At 54.5% G+C, this 16,897-nt stretch overlaps 1 protein-coding gene across 2 annotated transcripts; it reads left to right on the top strand.

The window, feature by feature from the left end:
* The first annotated feature begins 79 nt into the window (after nt 1-79).
* TMEM59L (transmembrane protein 59 like) lies at nt 80-10,801 on the top strand. 2 transcript variants are annotated; one of them, XM_011366767.2, is made up of 9 exons: nt 80-844; nt 5,597-6,018; nt 6,906-7,062; nt 7,145-7,248; nt 8,411-8,563; nt 9,163-9,265; nt 9,586-9,703; nt 9,790-9,907; nt 10,154-10,801. In XM_011366767.2, exons 2-9 carry the CDS (start codon nt 5,851-5,853, stop codon nt 10,280-10,282), a joined length of 1,050 nt encoding a protein of 349 aa, XP_011365069.1. In that variant the 5' UTR covers nt 80-844; nt 5,597-5,850; the 3' UTR covers nt 10,283-10,801. The 2 variants fall into 2 exon arrangements, with proteins under 2 accessions (XP_011365069.1, XP_011365068.1); XM_011366766.2 differs by lacking the exon at nt 80-844 and having other exon boundaries at nt 4,643-6,018.
* The last annotated feature ends 6,096 nt before the right edge of the window (nt 10,802-16,897 follow it).

Here is a 16,897-nt window from a genome sequence, read left to right as displayed (position 1 = left end):
GCGCGCCCCACCCGTCCGGTCTCCGCCCCGCCGCGCACCGCGCGCGCCCTGTCCCGCGGCCCAGAACCCCCCACTCAACCCCTACCGGCCTGGGACCTCCCATTCCAACCTAGCCAACTCCACGCTCCCCACCCCCAATCTGGGACCTGGAGCCCCCAACCCAGTTTCCATATTCCTGCCCACTACCCTGCACCCTGCTTTCGGTCCTGTGCACCTTTAGTGTCCCCTGCAGCCCTCAACCCTGGCTCTTTCCTCCCCCGGCAATCCTGTCTCAGCCCCCACTCCAGCTCTGGCCCCGCCCCTGCCTACTGAGCGGTCCCTGAGCCCCGCCTGCTCCCACCTCCAGCCCCCCTTCCTCCCCAGGGGCCTGAAAGTCGCCCCCTGCCCGCCCCACGCCCTCGGAGCGCGGGTCCAGCGGGTTTTGGCCCAGAGGTCCCCCTCCCACTGCATCCCTCCTTTCCTCCGTCCTCTGCGCGCAACCTCGGGCCCAGGCTTTGCTGGAGGGAAGACGGAGAAAAAACTGGAAGCACGGAGTCCCCAGCCCTCACCCTGACTCAGCTGTCCCCCTCGCGCAGGATGAGGCTGAGGTTCCTCACAGGGCCCGGGGGACTCAGGAGGAAGCTCACGCGTGATCAGACAGGGGGAAATGGGCCCCCGTGGGAACCGAGACAGGGGGCCTGAGCGAGTCCCGCTGGTGGGCAGGAGGGATGCCCTGAAAGAGAGCAGTGAGGAGCTGCCCTGGACTCTTTGACACCCCCCACGGAAAAATCCGCTCAGCGGCCCGCGGGTGGGGTGCGCCACGCAGTGAGTAATAGCTCCGGCGGCCGCCGCCCGCGGACTCCAGGTAACGCCGGCTGCCGGGAGCGACGCATAGTTTGTCTTACTATTTTTGCGCGCGGATCCTTTTCCTTGTTATTTTTGGCCAGTGCTTGGGTTTCGGGACCCCCTTCCGGCCCAGACGCCTCATCCCCCTACCCTCCGTTCCTAGCTGATACAAGCGCCCACGATAAAAAGGTTTCTGGCCTCCAAGGCTGCGTGGAGGGGTGCCTGAAATGAGGGTTCCGCCTGGCCCGCGCGGTTTGGGTTGAAGCCCTGCCCCCAGCCACACGCCCTAAGGAGGGAAGGTCTCTAACTCTCCCTTCCCGGGGTTCCCTTAGAGGCCTGGACCCTTCACCCACGTCCCTAAGTAGCCAACGGGGTAAAAGTGTCTGAGGGGTCTCGGGAACCCCCACCTTGTTTGCTCAAGGCTGCCCTCTAGCCCTTACACTTGGGTCTCCAACTCAGACCCCAGACTGTCAGAAAAGAGGGTTGGAGGATGGGGTCCTGGGGGCTCAGCGCCCCGCCATCTGGACTCTGGATAGGTTTACCGGGGAGTAAAGCTGGTTAGTGGTTCACTGCCTTTTACTGGGGCCAGTCAGGCCTGTCTCAGTTTCCCTCTCCGCACAGTGGGGGACTCCCAGCCAGCTTAAAGATTTCTGTGGGAAGATACAGTGCAGCAGAGGGCCCCACAATCTAAGCACTTAGGATAGCACCAAGCACTGGCGGCACCTACTTTTGGAGCAGAGGTGGTCCCCAGTCCTCAGTTTGTCACCTGTGAAAAATGGGGCCATAGTCCTGCCAGGTGGTCCAGAGGATGAAGTGCAGGTGGCAGTTCTTGGATGGAATTGTGTGCAGGATATGTGCCACCCCTCCCCCTACAACCTCCACCCTTCAATATTTGATTCCATTCTTGGAGGACTTAAGTCTTCTGGAGCAAAATCTTGATATCCCGCCCCTCCAATGTCTGCTCCTCCCCCAGTCATCCCTCGGTCTTGGGAAAAGGCTCCCCCATCCACCCAGGTGCTCAGGCCAGAGACCTGGAGGCGTGCGTGACAACTCTCTCCTTTGCGCATCCCCCACGTCCCATTCATCAGCAAATCCTGTTGGCTCTGATTCCCAAACATCCCCATCCTGAGATTCTCCGTACCCCATTCAGGGGTGCTGCCCAGGCTCCTCCCAGGTTTCCCCATAACCCTCCTGCCCCCATCTGCACAGCAGGCAGAGGGAGCTTTTAAAAGTGAAGCTGGTCTCCTCTTCCCTGTCACACTTCTCGCCTCCTCTTCTCCACCCTCCTCTTCCCCTTCCTCCCCTTCACTCTACTGCACTCCCATTTCCCAAAACACACCAGGCAGGGTCTTTGTATGTTTGCTGTCTCCTCTGCAGGTTTACAGTTCCCTCAAATCTTCAGTTAGCACCTTCTCTTCCATCAGGTCACAGGTCAAGTGTCACCTTCTCAAAGGGGCCCCCCACCCTTCCCAGTCGCTCGCAATCCCTTTCCCCTTTTTAAATGGTCTTTGTAACACAGCTCTTCAAACATTATCTTTCTCCAGTGACTTATTTCCTTTAGATTGTAAGCACCCTAAAAGCTATTAATGGACCCTATGCTGGGCCAAGAAAGAACAAGGGAGGAGAGCTTAGTGAACATTTGCAAAATGAAAAGAGAGAATTCTCAGTCCTTACAAGCAGCAAGAAGACTCAGTTCCAGGGAATCATGCTGCCTGGGATCCCAGCCAGGCCTATGCCCCTGGCATGCTGCATGATCCAAGCCAGTAGCCACCCCTCTCTGGTCCTTACTTATAGAAAGGTCTATGGATCTTTTGGATTTTCCAATCCCGTCCAGCCATACTCTGCCCTCTGGGTGACCTTGACCTAAACCTTTGACTTCAAGAAAGAATTTGATAGCTGGGTACTGCCTTCCTTGCTATTGGTGCCCCTGTAGTTTAACCCCTTCTTCCCCAGTCACACCACGTTTTTGCACAGGAAGAGGAACAGGCATTGATGGAACTACTAGCAAATATTGACCAAAGTCCTTGAAGGTGGCTGGGAATGTACTCAGGGGGCAGATGGAGGGAGGGCCTTACATGGGCTGGGGGAGGGGCTCCTTCTCAATCTTGCACCCTCTGCCCATAAGGATTAGGTTGGCGGTGACCCTCCAGCCCCAACTCCCTATGTCACTCCAGGGCACTGAGGAGCACCAGAAGGAGGCTGTGGTTACAACACCTTCTGCGTCCCATACGGACCCAGAGCCAGTGGAAAGGAGGAGGGCACAAAGTTGCCTCTCCTTTGCAAGACCCTGGTGCTCAGGGTTCAGCATGAGATTAGCTGCCTCTGTTCCAGGCCTGTATTCTTAGGAAGTGGTGACAGTGAGCTTCTGGACTTGGACTAGGGGTCGGAGCGGCAGAACCAGGTTCCAGACCTGTGTACACAAGACAGTGAGGCTTTATCATTTCCACTGCGGAGGCTGATCCTGGGGAGATGGGATGCCTGAGTTACAGGCTTGGATGTGGGGTCCCAGAAGCACAGAGCTGCCTAGGTCCAGGTCAGGGTCAGTGTGCTCTGGGCCATGGAGGAGGCCTGGGTCCTCTGCTCCTCTGCACCTGGAGAACCTCGATGTCTGGGGTTCAGGAGGCGCCAGCAATTGTGAAGAAGACAGCTGTGCCCCTTTCCCCTCCCTTCCCACTGTCTGCAAGCGCCGGCGCCATTGGGCCGTGCCTTCTCCCCAGCATGTACTCCGCTTGAGGGTGGGGGTCAGCGGGGTCGTGGTGAGGGCGGCAAGGGACAAAGGGCGCTTGTCCGATGCCCGCTCTGACCCCGGCTGCTGCTTCCCGGACGCCGGGCCCGCTGCTGATTCACGCCCGGGCCAGCCGCAGGGCCCCCCGCCTGCCGCCCCCGGCCGGGCCGCCCCGGGGGGTAGGAAGTGGGGGGGGCCGAGGGGCGGCGCCGAGTCAACTTTCCCTCTTAAGCCCCGAAGGAATGTCGGAGGATTTCCTGAAACCCGACCCTGGCCGCCCGCCGGCCCTCCCGCCCCTCACCTGGACCTGCTCCCTGGGGAACTGCAGGAGGGGCGCGGGGGCTCACCTGGGGGGCCGGGGTCAAGTCCTCCTTCCGCTCCCGCCCCCAGCGGCCTTATAGAGCGGAAAGAGGAGTAGGTGGGAGGCAATCAAACCCTCTCACTCCTCTCCAGAGATCTAGGCCAGCGGTCTAATCCCTCCTGCCTCAGTTTCCCCTCTCCGTAGGATTCGGGTTGTCTTTCCTGTTGGCGCTCTAAGCGATGCCTCTTATGCCCGACGGCACCCCACCCCCGCCAGCCTTGGCCGCCTCTTTGCTTCTCTCGTTAGTCACCTGGACCGACGCCCACCCCCCCAGCTTTGCCCACCTCTTTGCTTCGCTCGCTTGTCACCTGGACCGACTCCCTTGGCTACCCTGTCTCAGTTTCCTCATCCGCAAATTGGAAAATGCTACCAGTACTTCCTTATAGGACTGGTGCAAGAAAATGCCTAGGAAGTGTTTTGTTTGGGATAAATGCAGGACGGTAATTTTGGAAGACTTAAGCGCTTGAGGCTCTGGAACTGACATGTGTGGGTTTGAATCCTAGCTCTGCCGAGGGGTCCTGGGGCCTAGGTTTCCTACTTGTAAAATGGGGGAGAGTTCTGATCGTAACCGAAGGCTGTTTCCCGAGGCACCGGCTTGGAGCGCGGTGCATTACACGGGGGGTTCCCCCGCATTCGCGCAAACCACGGCAGGAGGCCCTCCGGGAAGGGTCGCCGCGGCCTAGACCGGGAGGGGCGGGGCAGGGCGGGGGAGGGGCGTGCCGGGATCCAGATGTTCGGGGTCCGCCAGGCACAGCCGCGCCTGATTAAGCCATGTGAGGGCTGGCGGAGGCCGCGGAGATGAAAGCACGGCGGCCGGCCGGGAGAAGGGGGGTGCGCCACCCACTCCCTCGTCCTCTCCTCCCTGGCCGGAACCTGCGGCGCCCTCTGACTCGCGGACCCCGCATGGCTGCAGCCCTGTCTGTAGGGGCGGAACGTAGACTGAAGACGGGCGGGCGGCAGTAGGGCCTCAGTAGCACCTGTGCAGGACACGCCAGCGAGAGGGGGTCATCTTTGCAGGCGACCCAGGTTAAGAGGGGCGCTCTCACTCCCACGCCTGACGAAGAGGAAGCTAGGGTAATATCCTAACCCGACATTCAAGGGGCTGCAATCTGTCACCTTGCAGTGCAGCAGTTATGGAAGCCAGAAGTGTCCATTTTCCCCAAGGTTTCCCGCGAGAATTAGAAACTTTAGCAGCACTCCACTCCTGTCTGCACCTCTATGCCCCCTCTCACTAAGCCACGGGCTGAGGGGCCCCCAGTGTGGGAGAGCAGAGGCCAGATCCCCCAAGTCTGTGGATTAGGGCTGGACCAGAGTGAGGCAAGGCTGGGGGAGCCTTGGAGCATCTGGGAGAGCTTCCTAAAGGAGGCAAACCGCACACAAGTTACCGTCCCTCTGACTTGCTATCAAAGAAGATGATTTCGGGAACCTTCCCAAGGCCTTTGCTGACCCAGCCCTGCGACCTTCATGGCCCTCTATCTCCACTCTCTGGCTGGGATCTGGCCTTCCTACCTCCTCTCCCAAAGAGCACCTCCCAGTCTCAAGGCCTTTGCTGTTTCTTCTGCCTTAATTGCCCTCCTGCGTGGACAGCTCACACGCAGCCTCCTCTGGAAGGCCCTCCCTGATACGCTAGCGAATAGCCCCCCACCCCCATTCCATCAACCTATTTGTTTCCTTTTGGCTTCTAGCTCAGGCTGAGATCCCCTCGCCAGTGGATAAGAGGGAGGTGTCAGGGCAAATAGGACAGACGGCGGGGGCCGTGATCCACCTGCCCGCACCCAGACAGTGCCGCAGCGCTACTGCCCCGCCCGTTCTCCGCATCCCCACCCCCGCTTCCCAGGCTGCCTCGCTTGAGTGACGTCAGCAACCTGGTCCTCGCCGCCGCTGCATCCTCTGCGCTTGCGAGAGCCGGCGTCCCGCGCCCCTCGCGTCCGGCCCCGCCATGGCTCCGGTGGCGCTTCTGCCGCTCCTGATGCTGCTGCTGCTGCTGCAGCCTCCGCCCGCCACGCCCGCGCCTCCCGCCCGCGACCCTTTCGCCCCTCAGCTCGGGGACACGCAGAGCTGCCAGCTGCGGTGCCGCGACCGCTACCCTAGACCGCAGCCCTCGCAGGTGACGCGCATGTGGCGCCAGCCCGAAGAGCCGCGGTCTCCAGATGGGGGAGGGGTTGAGATGGGGGCTGGTCCTTCGGTTGCGAGCGGAGACAGAGGTTCCTAGGAGGGGTGTCTCTCCCATGGGGTTGGGTCCCTCTGGTGGGAAAAGGGCTGGGTTCCCTTCAATGGCGGCAAGCGCAGGCGTCTGGGTCCCTCCGATGGGAATGGGAGTGTTCCTTCTGCGGGGAAGGGGATGGTGGTGGTAGTGGGGGAGGGTATTGGAATGCGGGTACCTCCAATGAATGAGGGGTTGGAGGGGTCCCTCCAATCGTGGGGTGGGGCGAAGACTAAGGATCTTTATGCCTTCTGGCGGGCTCTGGCTACATTCTGCTGCGCAAGAACCCTAGGGCGCCCCACCCCCACCTCCCTCAGGCCTGACAGTCCCCTCCTCATCCTCCCCCACCTAAGCAGCTTCCACATCCTCCTCCCTACCCCCACTCCAGAGCTACCAACCCCCACTTGTATTCTCACCGCCTCCCAAGCTGGATCCCAATTTTCCCAGGCCTGAAGGGTGACAAACCTCTTCTGAGCCCCACCTCCTTCCTCAGGCCTGAGGATCCCCCTCAACCTCCTCTGTCCTCCCTGAAGCTTAGGAGGCCCATTTCCCTCCATCTTCCCCAGTTTTCTAACCATCATCAAAACCCAGTGTTCTCCATACCCCTTCTTAAGTCCCCTCCCTTCTGTCCTCCTCAGAGCTAAGAGCCCCCACTAATATTCTTAGCTTCATCCCTAACTCCCTAGATTTGGGGGAGGGGAGTCAAATCTTCTACCTCCTTCCCTGAATGCTTCCAGTACCCATGTCCTCCCATTTATCTTCCTGGCCTGAGCCCCATGTCCCCCTCCCAGGAGGAGCTTGAGCAGGAGGACTCCTCTAAGTCCAGGAATGAGTATGACAGGGCCGTCTTCATCAGTGCATGTGAGCGAGGTTGCCGCCTCTTCTCCATCTGCCGGTTTGTGGCCAGGAGCTCCAAACCCAATGCCACACAGGCCGAGTGTGAAGCAGGTGAGGGCTGGTCAGGCGGGCCAGGGTGGGGAGAGGTAGCCTGAGAAGGGCTATCTGCAGTCATCCCCTCCTGCCCCTGCAGCCTGCGTGGAGGCCTACGTGAAGGAGACGGAGCAGCAGGCTTGCAGTGAGGGCTGCTGGAGCCAGAACCCAGAGCTGGAGCCTGAGCCAGAGTCTGAGCAGAAGGTGGGAGCTCTACTACCTGGGTTCCCAGGCTCATATCCCCTCTTCTTTACTCCCTCTAAAGTCTGCACTCATGTCCAGAGTTTCCCAGGTTCTCTATTCCATTCTGAGCCTACTGGGTGTCCTTGATCGAGCCTCAGGTGACATGGGAAGTAACCCCCACTCCCCACCCCTGCCACCTCACAAGAAGTAAATAACTAACAGAAAGCAGCCACTGTTTATCAAGCATTTGTCCTGGTCCAGGCCTCACCTTGGCCTATCCCAAATTCTTTGTGCTGTCCAGAGGCACCAGGGACAATGTCACCCCTCTGTCATGCCCACAGAGCAACTACTCAAGGTCACACAGGGATGTACAGAAATGACATCTAAAGCAAGTGTCACCAGGACTTATGACCACCCCTTACCTCACTCATCTTCAGTGCCACGAGAGCTGAATTTATTGAACACCTACTACATGCCAGGTGCTTGTCTAAACACTTTCTTGTGATGAACAGGTGGCCACTGTCATCTGGAGTGGCTCAGAACCGAGGTTCAGGAAAGAGCAACCTCCCAAGTATACATGCACTGTCCCCCCTGCCCCATCACCCTAGGGAGAAATAATAACTACTCATCTGTCATAGTCATGAGTGAGTCTAGGCAATGCTGCATCAGGGGACACTGAGGCACAGAAAATAATTCATCGCAGCCAGAGACTCATGGGCTGGGATTGCTCAGGGAGTTCTTTCCCTCCTTCCTCCATTTTCCTCCATCCCCTCCAGGCTTTCACTTTCTATAAAAACAGCACTATTAGTCCTTCCTATTCTGAGTTATCCAGAATAAAAGAAAAATGATGCCATAAAAAAGAAATGATGATGATGGCAAAAATTTTAATAATAGCAACTACTATATGTTAGGCACTGTGCTATGCCATTGCCTAGTTGAAATCTTGTAGCAACCCTATGAGTGTAGAGAATCAGTCCCATTCTAGGGCTCAGAGAAGGCAATCCATTTCTCCAAGGGCATACAGCCAACCAAATGCAGCACTGAGGTCTGTGTTCCTAGTATGAAGCCTTCTTGCCCCAAAACACTTAGTGAATTCTGATCACAGTAGACTAGCTCAGCTCCTCTCCCATCAGTCAATGCTCTGCCTTACTCACATTCCATGCCTTGGGCTTCCTCTCAACAGAGAAAGGTCCTGGAAGCTCCAAGTGGGGCTCTCTCGCTCCTGGATTTGTTTTCTACCCTCTGCAATGACCTTGTCAACTCAGCCCAGGGCTTTGTCTCCTCCACCTGGACATACTACCTGCAGACTGACAATGGGAAGGTGGTAGTGTTCCAGGTGAGGGATCTTTCAGGGGCCACACCAGGGTGGTGGTGGGTGGGTGGGTGGGTGGTTAGGGTAGGAAGGTGGGATACATTTGTTCTTGGCTCATGGGATGCAAAGTCCACAGGTGGCCAATCGAACTTCAGGCACAGCTCAATCCAGGGGTTCAATGTCTCACTCTACTCCTTGATTCTGCTTTCTTTGTGGTGGCTTTATTCCCGCAGGCAAGCACTTTACTCCTGATAGCAGGATGGATGACTAAGCCTCTAAATTACAACTTCTCTGGAGTTTTAACTAAGCTAGGATTTACTCTGATTGTCCCTTGCTGGGTCATGTAACTACCTCTCAGCCAATCCCTGTGATTCTATTGGCTTAGCCTAGATCATGTTCTTCAGGAACTGGAGGCTGGGGTCAAGACAAATTGAGGAGCCCACAATAACAGAGAACAATATTCCTGATATCATAGCCCACAGCCACATGGGAGATTGCCCTTCCTACACCCAGTGGATCTAGGCGCCATCTGGGCATGTAGCCCTTGTGGGGCACAGAGAAGTGTTATGCTGAGGTGGTGCCTTTCTAAAAGGCTTCTCTTTGCTTTCTTGTTCCTGGCCCAGACTCAGCCCGTGGTAGAGAGCCTGGGGCACCAGGGGGCCCGTTTGCAGCGAGTAGAGGTGACTTGGCGGGGATCCCATCCTGAGGCCTTGGAGGTGCACGTGGGTAAGATCTGAGCTTAGACTAGTGTCCTTTCCGTGGGTGGCTCCATTGCCATAAGGAGTCCTGCCAGCAAATGAATGCTCTAGGATTGGGATTTCTGTCTCAATTGCAGTTCTGTTGTCTGGCTCCCAGGGTTCCATGGTCAGTCTCCCAAGGTTCCTTGGTGCATTTCCCAGGGTTCTGTGGTCCATCTCCCAGGGTTCTGATCTATTCCAGGACTCCATGCCCATTGCCCTATGTTCTGGCTTCCTTTCTTTTTTCCATGGCTGCTGTGGCCTCTTGGGGAAGGCCTAGTAGCCACTGAGGAAGAACCTGTCTCTCAGACCCTGTAGGCCCCCTGGACAAGGTCAAGAAGGCCAAGATTAGAGTCAAAACCAGCAGCAAGTCTAAGGTGGAGTCCGATGAGATGCAAGACAACGACTTCCTCAGTTGCATGTCCCGGTGGGTGGCAAGACCCTGGGGGTGGGGGTAGGGTGGGAGGGGAGGGTCTCTCAGACTCCACTGAGGCTGTTGTGTTGTTTGGGCAGGCGCTCAGGGCTTCCTCGCTGGATCCTGGCCTGCTGCCTCTTCCTCTCTGTGCTGGTGATGCTGTGGCTGAGCTGCTCCACCCTGGTGACCGTGCCTGGCCAGCACCTGAAATTCCAGGTGATGGGCCAGTGGGTTGGCTTGGAAGAGGGGTGGGGGAGAGCTGCTCCCTAGTTCTGGATGGGGCTACCTGTTGTTCTCCGAGGAGGCAGGGCCCCCTGACTTGCTGTGTGACATTGGGCAAGTTTCTTTGCATCCTCATGAAATGGGGAGAACACCCTCCTTAGTTAGGGTGACCTAAGGGGTAGGATAGAGGGTGGCAGGGTCGGGGCTCAGTAACCTGCCCTCCCTCCTCCTTCCTTACAGCCCTTGACCTTGGAGCAACACAAAGGCTTCATGGTAGAGCCAGACTGGCCTCTGTACCCTCCTCCGTCACACGCTTTTGGGGACAGTCCCCCACCCTACAAGCTGAAACTGGACCTGACAAAGCTGTAGGCCTCTCCTCTCAAGCACTGCCAAGTACAGGGGCTCCTCTGTGCTCATTGCCCTGCACCCAAGGGTCTAGGCCTGGGTGGGACCAACCTTGGCCTCATGAACCCCCGAAATCCTTCTCTTTCCCTGGTCCCATTTTTTACCCCTCTGGGTCCTGAGATCACCATGCCCCTATCTGGGGGACAGGATCTGGCCTTGGTTCCTCCCTGCCCCCCCTTTCCTTGGAGTGTGCTACTTTTTGTCTTCTATTGTGTAGCTTCTTGAGTATTTGAACCCCAGTTCTGTGCCGCCTTCCTCCTTCCTTCCCTCTGGGAGGACTGAGGCTTCAAGGGAGCTGCCTTGTGCTAGGGCTCCCCTCTTTTCCCCACCCCACCTTCAGAGATCTAACCCCATAAGAGGAGGCCTCCCGCAGAAAGAGGCAGTGGGCAGCTCCATGCTTGGAGGGTTGGCAGCTGAGGCTGGAATTGCAGCATGAAGGTTGGGAGGAATAAACCATGTATATAAAAGACGTCTTGGACCAAATCTGCTTCTGTTTGTCTTTCCATTGACCCTTAGTAGCGTGGCCTGAGCATGGCCATGACCTCTGCCAATCGGGCCCTTGGTGAGTTGGGGGAAACCCTGGGAACTCCTTGTGGCTTAAGAGGTGTGAACTGGCTGCCACCTGGAAGGTCAGCACCTCTGTTGCCCAGCTCATGTCGTACTCATTACTAGGGTGTCCCTACGGGTCAGTGCCCCTTCCTGGGCCCCTGTGTCTCTCCTGTGAAGTGGGCAGGTCATATCTTAAAGAGGACATTTGTTAATTTTTTGGCTACCTGGCTTCCATCTTCCTTGCTTTTGGGGATGGTGCTTTGCCCCTTTGGAGTCAGTCTCAGGACACTGTCCATGGGTCCCCTCCCCTTCCCTGTCCAAGGAGTCCAGCCTTGGCATTCTTTTCCTGTATGTTGCATTGGAGAGGAGTCCTGCAAGACAGGAGCAGGCCTCCCTGAGGAGGCCATAGGCATGGCTCTTCATCTTTCCTGTTCATTCTGCAGACACCCCGAGTTCCAGCCAGTTAGTTCAGTTGACTGGAGTTGCTTTTGTTGCTGGCAACCAGAGATTCCTGGTTGAGGGGTGTGTCTTTTCTCCTAGGGAGAGTTTGGGATGAGGGGTGTGGTGGTCAATTGGGTAGAGGTTTTCTAGGGCCTGATGGAGGCCTGTGGGTGATAATAGGTGAGTGGGTAGGGGAAGGTGAGTTGTAGCTGAATGGGGCTGTTATTGGACCCTCCACCATTCACCTTGCCCTGTATCCCTGGAGGTTGAGCCACTTGGGCCCTTTACCTTCTTCTAGAGTCAGCCAGGGTGGTGGGGAAGCGGGGAGACAGGACCAGGTGAAAAGAAGGAGGAGTGAGAAGTCAGATGTTTCTCTCCTGCTGTCCCGCCCTGCATCCCCCAAACCAGGGCCACAGCTCCACTAAGTGAGCCTTCAGCCTGAGCATAGTAACAGCTCCCCACTGTTGCTTGTTTTCCATACCGCACCACCCATGTCAGTTACCCAACCCTGCACACACCTTTGCAAAGGGCCCCTTCAATACAACGCTCCTGAATCATCCATTCTCAGTGGCTCTTGCTGCTGCCAGGATCCTGCTTGATACCACGAGCATCAGGATTTAACATAAAAGCAACTTAGGCCTCCAGTTGTCATTCTGGGCTGAGCTTGGGGTTTCAGGTCTGCCCCTGGGAATGTTGCCAGGAAATGAGACCTGGACAGAGATGAGAAATGGAGGCAGGCCAGCCTTGCCCAGTAGAACTTTCTGCGATGACAGAAACATTCTGTCTGCACCACGCCCAGCCACATGGTATTATAGAGCCCTTGCAATATGTCTAGGTGACTGAAAAACTGTATTTTTCATTTTCTTTAGTTTGAGTTGATGTACATTTAAAGTTTTTCTCTTTTTGTGTGTGTGATGGTAAAACATATATCTCATAAAAAATTTGCCATTTTAACCAGTTTTTAAGTGTACAAATCAGTGGTTTTAGGCTCATCAGCAATGTTACGCCAACATCCCTATTGTCATTTGAAATGGCTACCAGAACTGCTCAGCCCAGCTGGGAGGGGCCACTGGTGGTCCCTTCTTCTGCATCCCTGCCCTGCCCCCTACCACCCCATCTCAATGGATCCAGACACCTGGGCGGCCTCTTGATTTTTCCCCATCCTCACTCTACTTTATCCCATCAGTAGGGCCCAGTCTCCTTGGCCTCCAGCCCACATGCTTCTCTTTATCTCCATGGTAACTACCGAGGTCCAAGCTACCATCTCCTCTCACTCAGCAACTACTCCCACCTCCTGGCTTCTCTTCGGGCTTCCTACTTCTCTAGCCACCCATTAGCTCCATACAGCAGCTGGGGAGCTGCCAATATCATGCAAATCCAATCCCAAACGTCACCTCCCGCCTGGGTATACTGCTGCCATGAGGAGCCCAAACACCCACATGTACTAACACGCCCTCCCACAATCTGGCTCTACTAACATAGACCACTTCTGCAGAGGCTCTGCCTCTCACTCAGTATACTCCAGCCCCACAAGCTCTCTCTGGATTCCTTGAGCCTACCTTGTTCCTTCCAACCCTGGGCCCTTTGCACTTGCATTTCCCTCTGCCAAGAATACCCTTGCAGCCCTGCTCTGTCCAAGTTCTCAAGTAAAAGTGTTCCTCCTCAGCAGAAGACATCCCAGCCACCCCAGACTGGACTAGCATCCCCTGTTATATCCATGTTTAGCTAGCTCCCTTAGCTCCCTATCAATCTCCTTGTGCTTACCATAGTAATTATTAAGTAATTGATAATTATTAAATAAATAATTAGTAATTACTTATTTCAACATTGGTATAATTTCATAAGCTCCATGAAGGCAGCTCCCATGGGTCTCACAGGCAACAGGGAATGGGGCAGGGGATTGGTAATTATTTTTGCTTGGATGTTTCCCTGTTTCCTTCTCAAACCCCAGAAGCAGCTTAACCTTGTCAAGTCTATTCCCCACATGGGGTCAGACCATGTCCCTCCCCTGATGACCCCGTGACTTCTTGTTACCCCCCGAAACCATCTCATTCCCTCTGCTTACCTTTTAAGGGCTTTTAGTACTAGCCAACTTGGCAGCCACCTCTCTTGTTATGTTCCTCTCACCTTTTGGTCTGACAACAAAATGGGCTCTGTCCTCACTGCTTTTTGCAGTAACATCAATGGTCCAGCCTCTGGGCCTTTGCTAGGGCAGCCGCTCCTTCTGCTGGGAATGCCATTATGGACTTGGTAGGAATCTACCTGGCACTTATCACTCTCTTCTTCCTTCATAACATAACTCTTATTTGCTTTGACCAAACTTATGTGGCTCAGGGGAAGTTGAGCAGCATGACCCAAGCCTCCTCTGGTATCAGTGGGATTTCTTGGGAGGGAGACATGCCCTCTTAACTGGGGTTGCTGAGCTGGGAGAATGTGAGTTTGGAGCTGTCAGGGGCCCTATGTCACCACAGAGCCTTTCAGACAGATGGAGAGAGACTGTGTGTTCATGATATTACTGGAAGGCCTGGATCAAACTATGTCTGAAGCCCACACTGCCTCTTGATTTTTGGCTTATATCAGTTTGCTTTGGACTTCTTGGAACTGAAAAGTTGTGACTGAGCACTATCTCTTTGGTCTCTCTCCCCTCTCTCAAGAATGAACCCCAAAGGTAGAGTGTTTCGTTTGTTTGCTGCTGTGTGTCTAGTGCTTTAAGTTTTAAAGCCCCAGTGACCAACCCAGGCTGGCCCAGAGTAGATGACTTACAGAAGTGGAATGTATAACACTAAGTGGTGAGGACTGTGGGCACTGTGAGCACTGTGGGTGTGAGGAAAAGGCAGAGAAGTCCCTTTCAAGCATGTGATGAATGATGGCTGCCTGAAAGAGGTGGCAGCTGACTTGGACTTTGAGGGATGGATAGAATATGGGGAAAATGAAGGGTGTCTTAGGTGCATGGGTGTGTATATGTGTTCAGAGAAAAGTAATCCCTGCTCACATCACCTGCCCTTCTGAAGGCTTCACTGGGGAAGGGGCCCGAGTGCCAAGCAAAGGCCTTCTAGCCTCTTCTGGAGTCTCAGGAGAGAAAGGGCCCTTTGCTTCCATATGGGGCTCGTTCCAGGGTTGGGGGCCAACAAAGGTGACCTTGTGGAGGAGATCTGACTCGACACGGCTCTCTGAGCCTCAGTTTTCTTGTCTTCCCTCCCAGCTCTGTGCAACATCTGGTAAGCTGTCTCCACTGGCCATCTCTTGGCCTTCCTCCCACACCCGATGCAGACCTGGTGGAGGGTAGGTGGGTGGCTGGCGTCATAGTAACAAGCAGGAGTGCCCATATGTCCTAGTAGCACAGGGTTGCCACAGCAACCAGCATTCCTGGTTTCTTGGTGATAGGCCTAATTCTGGGCCCAGGGTGGAAATTTGCTGAGAAAGGGAGGGAGGCAGCAAGATATCCCTGCCACACTCCATCAATGCTTGAAACAAAGTATAGAGACTCATGTCTTTCTTTTCTGTGTGTGGCGGAAGGTGGAAGACAGGTCCGAGCTGGGGGTTGCCGAGGTCCCTATTTAGGGCCAGGTATGAGCCCAACAGGGAAGCTGAGGCCTTCAGGGATCCTGTGTCATGTGAGCCTGCCTACTGCCTACTTCGTTCCCAGTCCTGCCAGGCTCTAAGAGGCTCCTGGCACTTTTCCATCCTCAGAGTCCACACATAGGTTGTTTCCTCTGTCTGGAAGGCTCTGCTTTCTTACTGGCCAATTCTTCAGCCTAAATGTCCCTCTTTGCCCTCCTAGCTCAGCCTGGCCCCTGTAAGTCACTACTCCCAACTCAGGCCTTTATCATGTTGACAATTAAGTTATTGCTTCTTTGCTTGTATGATGATTGGTTTAATAAATGTTCCCTCTGCCAGATGCAACACACGAGCACTCTCAGTCACAGCTGTGTCCCACGCTCCAGGAGGCTGTTCTCAATACATCTTTGTCAACACTCTCCCTCTTTGCTCTAAGCCTTGCCCATGTCACCCCAGCCACTGTGGTCTTTCATCTCTGTTCCTCAGGCTTTCTGGCATGGGGCTTGGGGCCTACCCATTATTTCCACCTGAGATGTTCTGGAACATTCTGGGCCCTTCCACAATGTTCTAAAATGTCCTGGAACATTCTAGAACATTCTGTGTGCTGCTTTTATTAAAGCTGGGACATCACTTCTCCAAAGAGCCTGTCCCTAACCTCCTGGCCAAAACAGTTCCTCCCCACTTGGTTACTCTCAGCCTACTGCTTTCATAGCAATTATCGCCATCAGGAAAGGCCTTCGTCATTAATTGGTTTGTGTATCTCAGATTTGTCTTTCCCATTAGAATACACATTCCAGAATATTCTGGAACATAAGAGTGGGGATCTCGTCTGGCATGCTTGCAGCCCAGTACCTGGCATATAACGGGTCAGTAATAAGTGTGTGTTAATTGAATAGAGGGAGGTAGCATGAGACCAGGAGGTGGTGGTGAGCTCTAGCGTAGGATGGCTCTGACATTTTTCTGTTGGGGTCTTAGGCAAATTACTTAATCTGAGTCTCTGGGTCTTTCCTTTTAATTGGGGGGGGTGTAATTTACAAACAGCAACATGCACTCATTTTTACTTTACAGAACCATAAATGTTTACACTCCTATGACCCAAATACAGAGCACCTGCAGCCCCTGGGGTCTCCCTAGTGCTCCCATCCAGTTGGTTATCCCTCAGAGGTAGCCCTAAGGTTATCTATATAACCTTGGCTCCACCTTACCTGTTTTATTTTATTTTAAAAAAATAAATCAGCTTTAATATGGCAAAATTTACATTCAATAACTCAAGTATTTTAAGTGCTCAGTGAATTTTGACAGATGTAACCCCAAATTGTTGCCTCATAATCAAGATATAGAACTTTTCCATCACCCCAAGGCCCCATGCCCCTTTGTGGTCAATGCCTTCCTTTCCTGATGATCCACACTAGGTGGCCCTTATCCCAACCTGTCACCAGATTAGTGTGGCCTGCCTGTGAACTTCACGCAAATAGAATCACACAGCCTGTCCTCTTCATACCTGCTTTTTTCATTCAGTATTGGCAAGATCCACCTGTGAGATGCATGTAGTGTTGGTTTGTTCTTTTTCCTTGCTGCATAGTATTCCATTGTGTGACTATGTCACTGTTTGTTTATCCATTGACTTATTGGTGGACCCTTAGGATGTTTCCCATTTGGGGCTGTTATAACCATTTGTGTTCAAGTCTTCGATGAAACCATGTCTTCCTTTCTGTTGGATAAAGACCTGTAGTGGGTCGAATAGTGTTCCTATGCCCCATTTCACATCCACTTGGAACCTCAGAATGTGATCTTATTTGGAAATAGAGTATTTGCAGTTCCTGCTTTCACTTCTCTTGGGCACATTCCTTGGAGTGGAATGGTTGAGTGACAGGGTAGCTCCAGGAGGAACTTTTGGAGGAAATGTCAAGCATTTCCTTTTCTTGCTTACCATCTATCTTCTCCCTGGAATGTCAACTCCCCAAGGAGCAGGGACTCTGTTTTCTTCCTGGCTCAGAGCCCAGGGCAGCACCAGGCACGTTAGGTAAATAC

Source organism: Pteropus vampyrus, unplaced genomic scaffold (genome assembly GCF_000151845.1).
Source record: "Pteropus vampyrus isolate Shadow unplaced genomic scaffold, Pvam_2.0 Scaffold126, whole genome shotgun sequence".
In the NCBI taxonomy this organism is placed as follows: domain Eukaryota; kingdom Metazoa; phylum Chordata; class Mammalia; order Chiroptera; family Pteropodidae; genus Pteropus; species Pteropus vampyrus.
The sequence above is the reverse complement of the archived record's forward strand: the minus strand, read 5'-3'. Positions and strand labels throughout refer to the sequence as shown.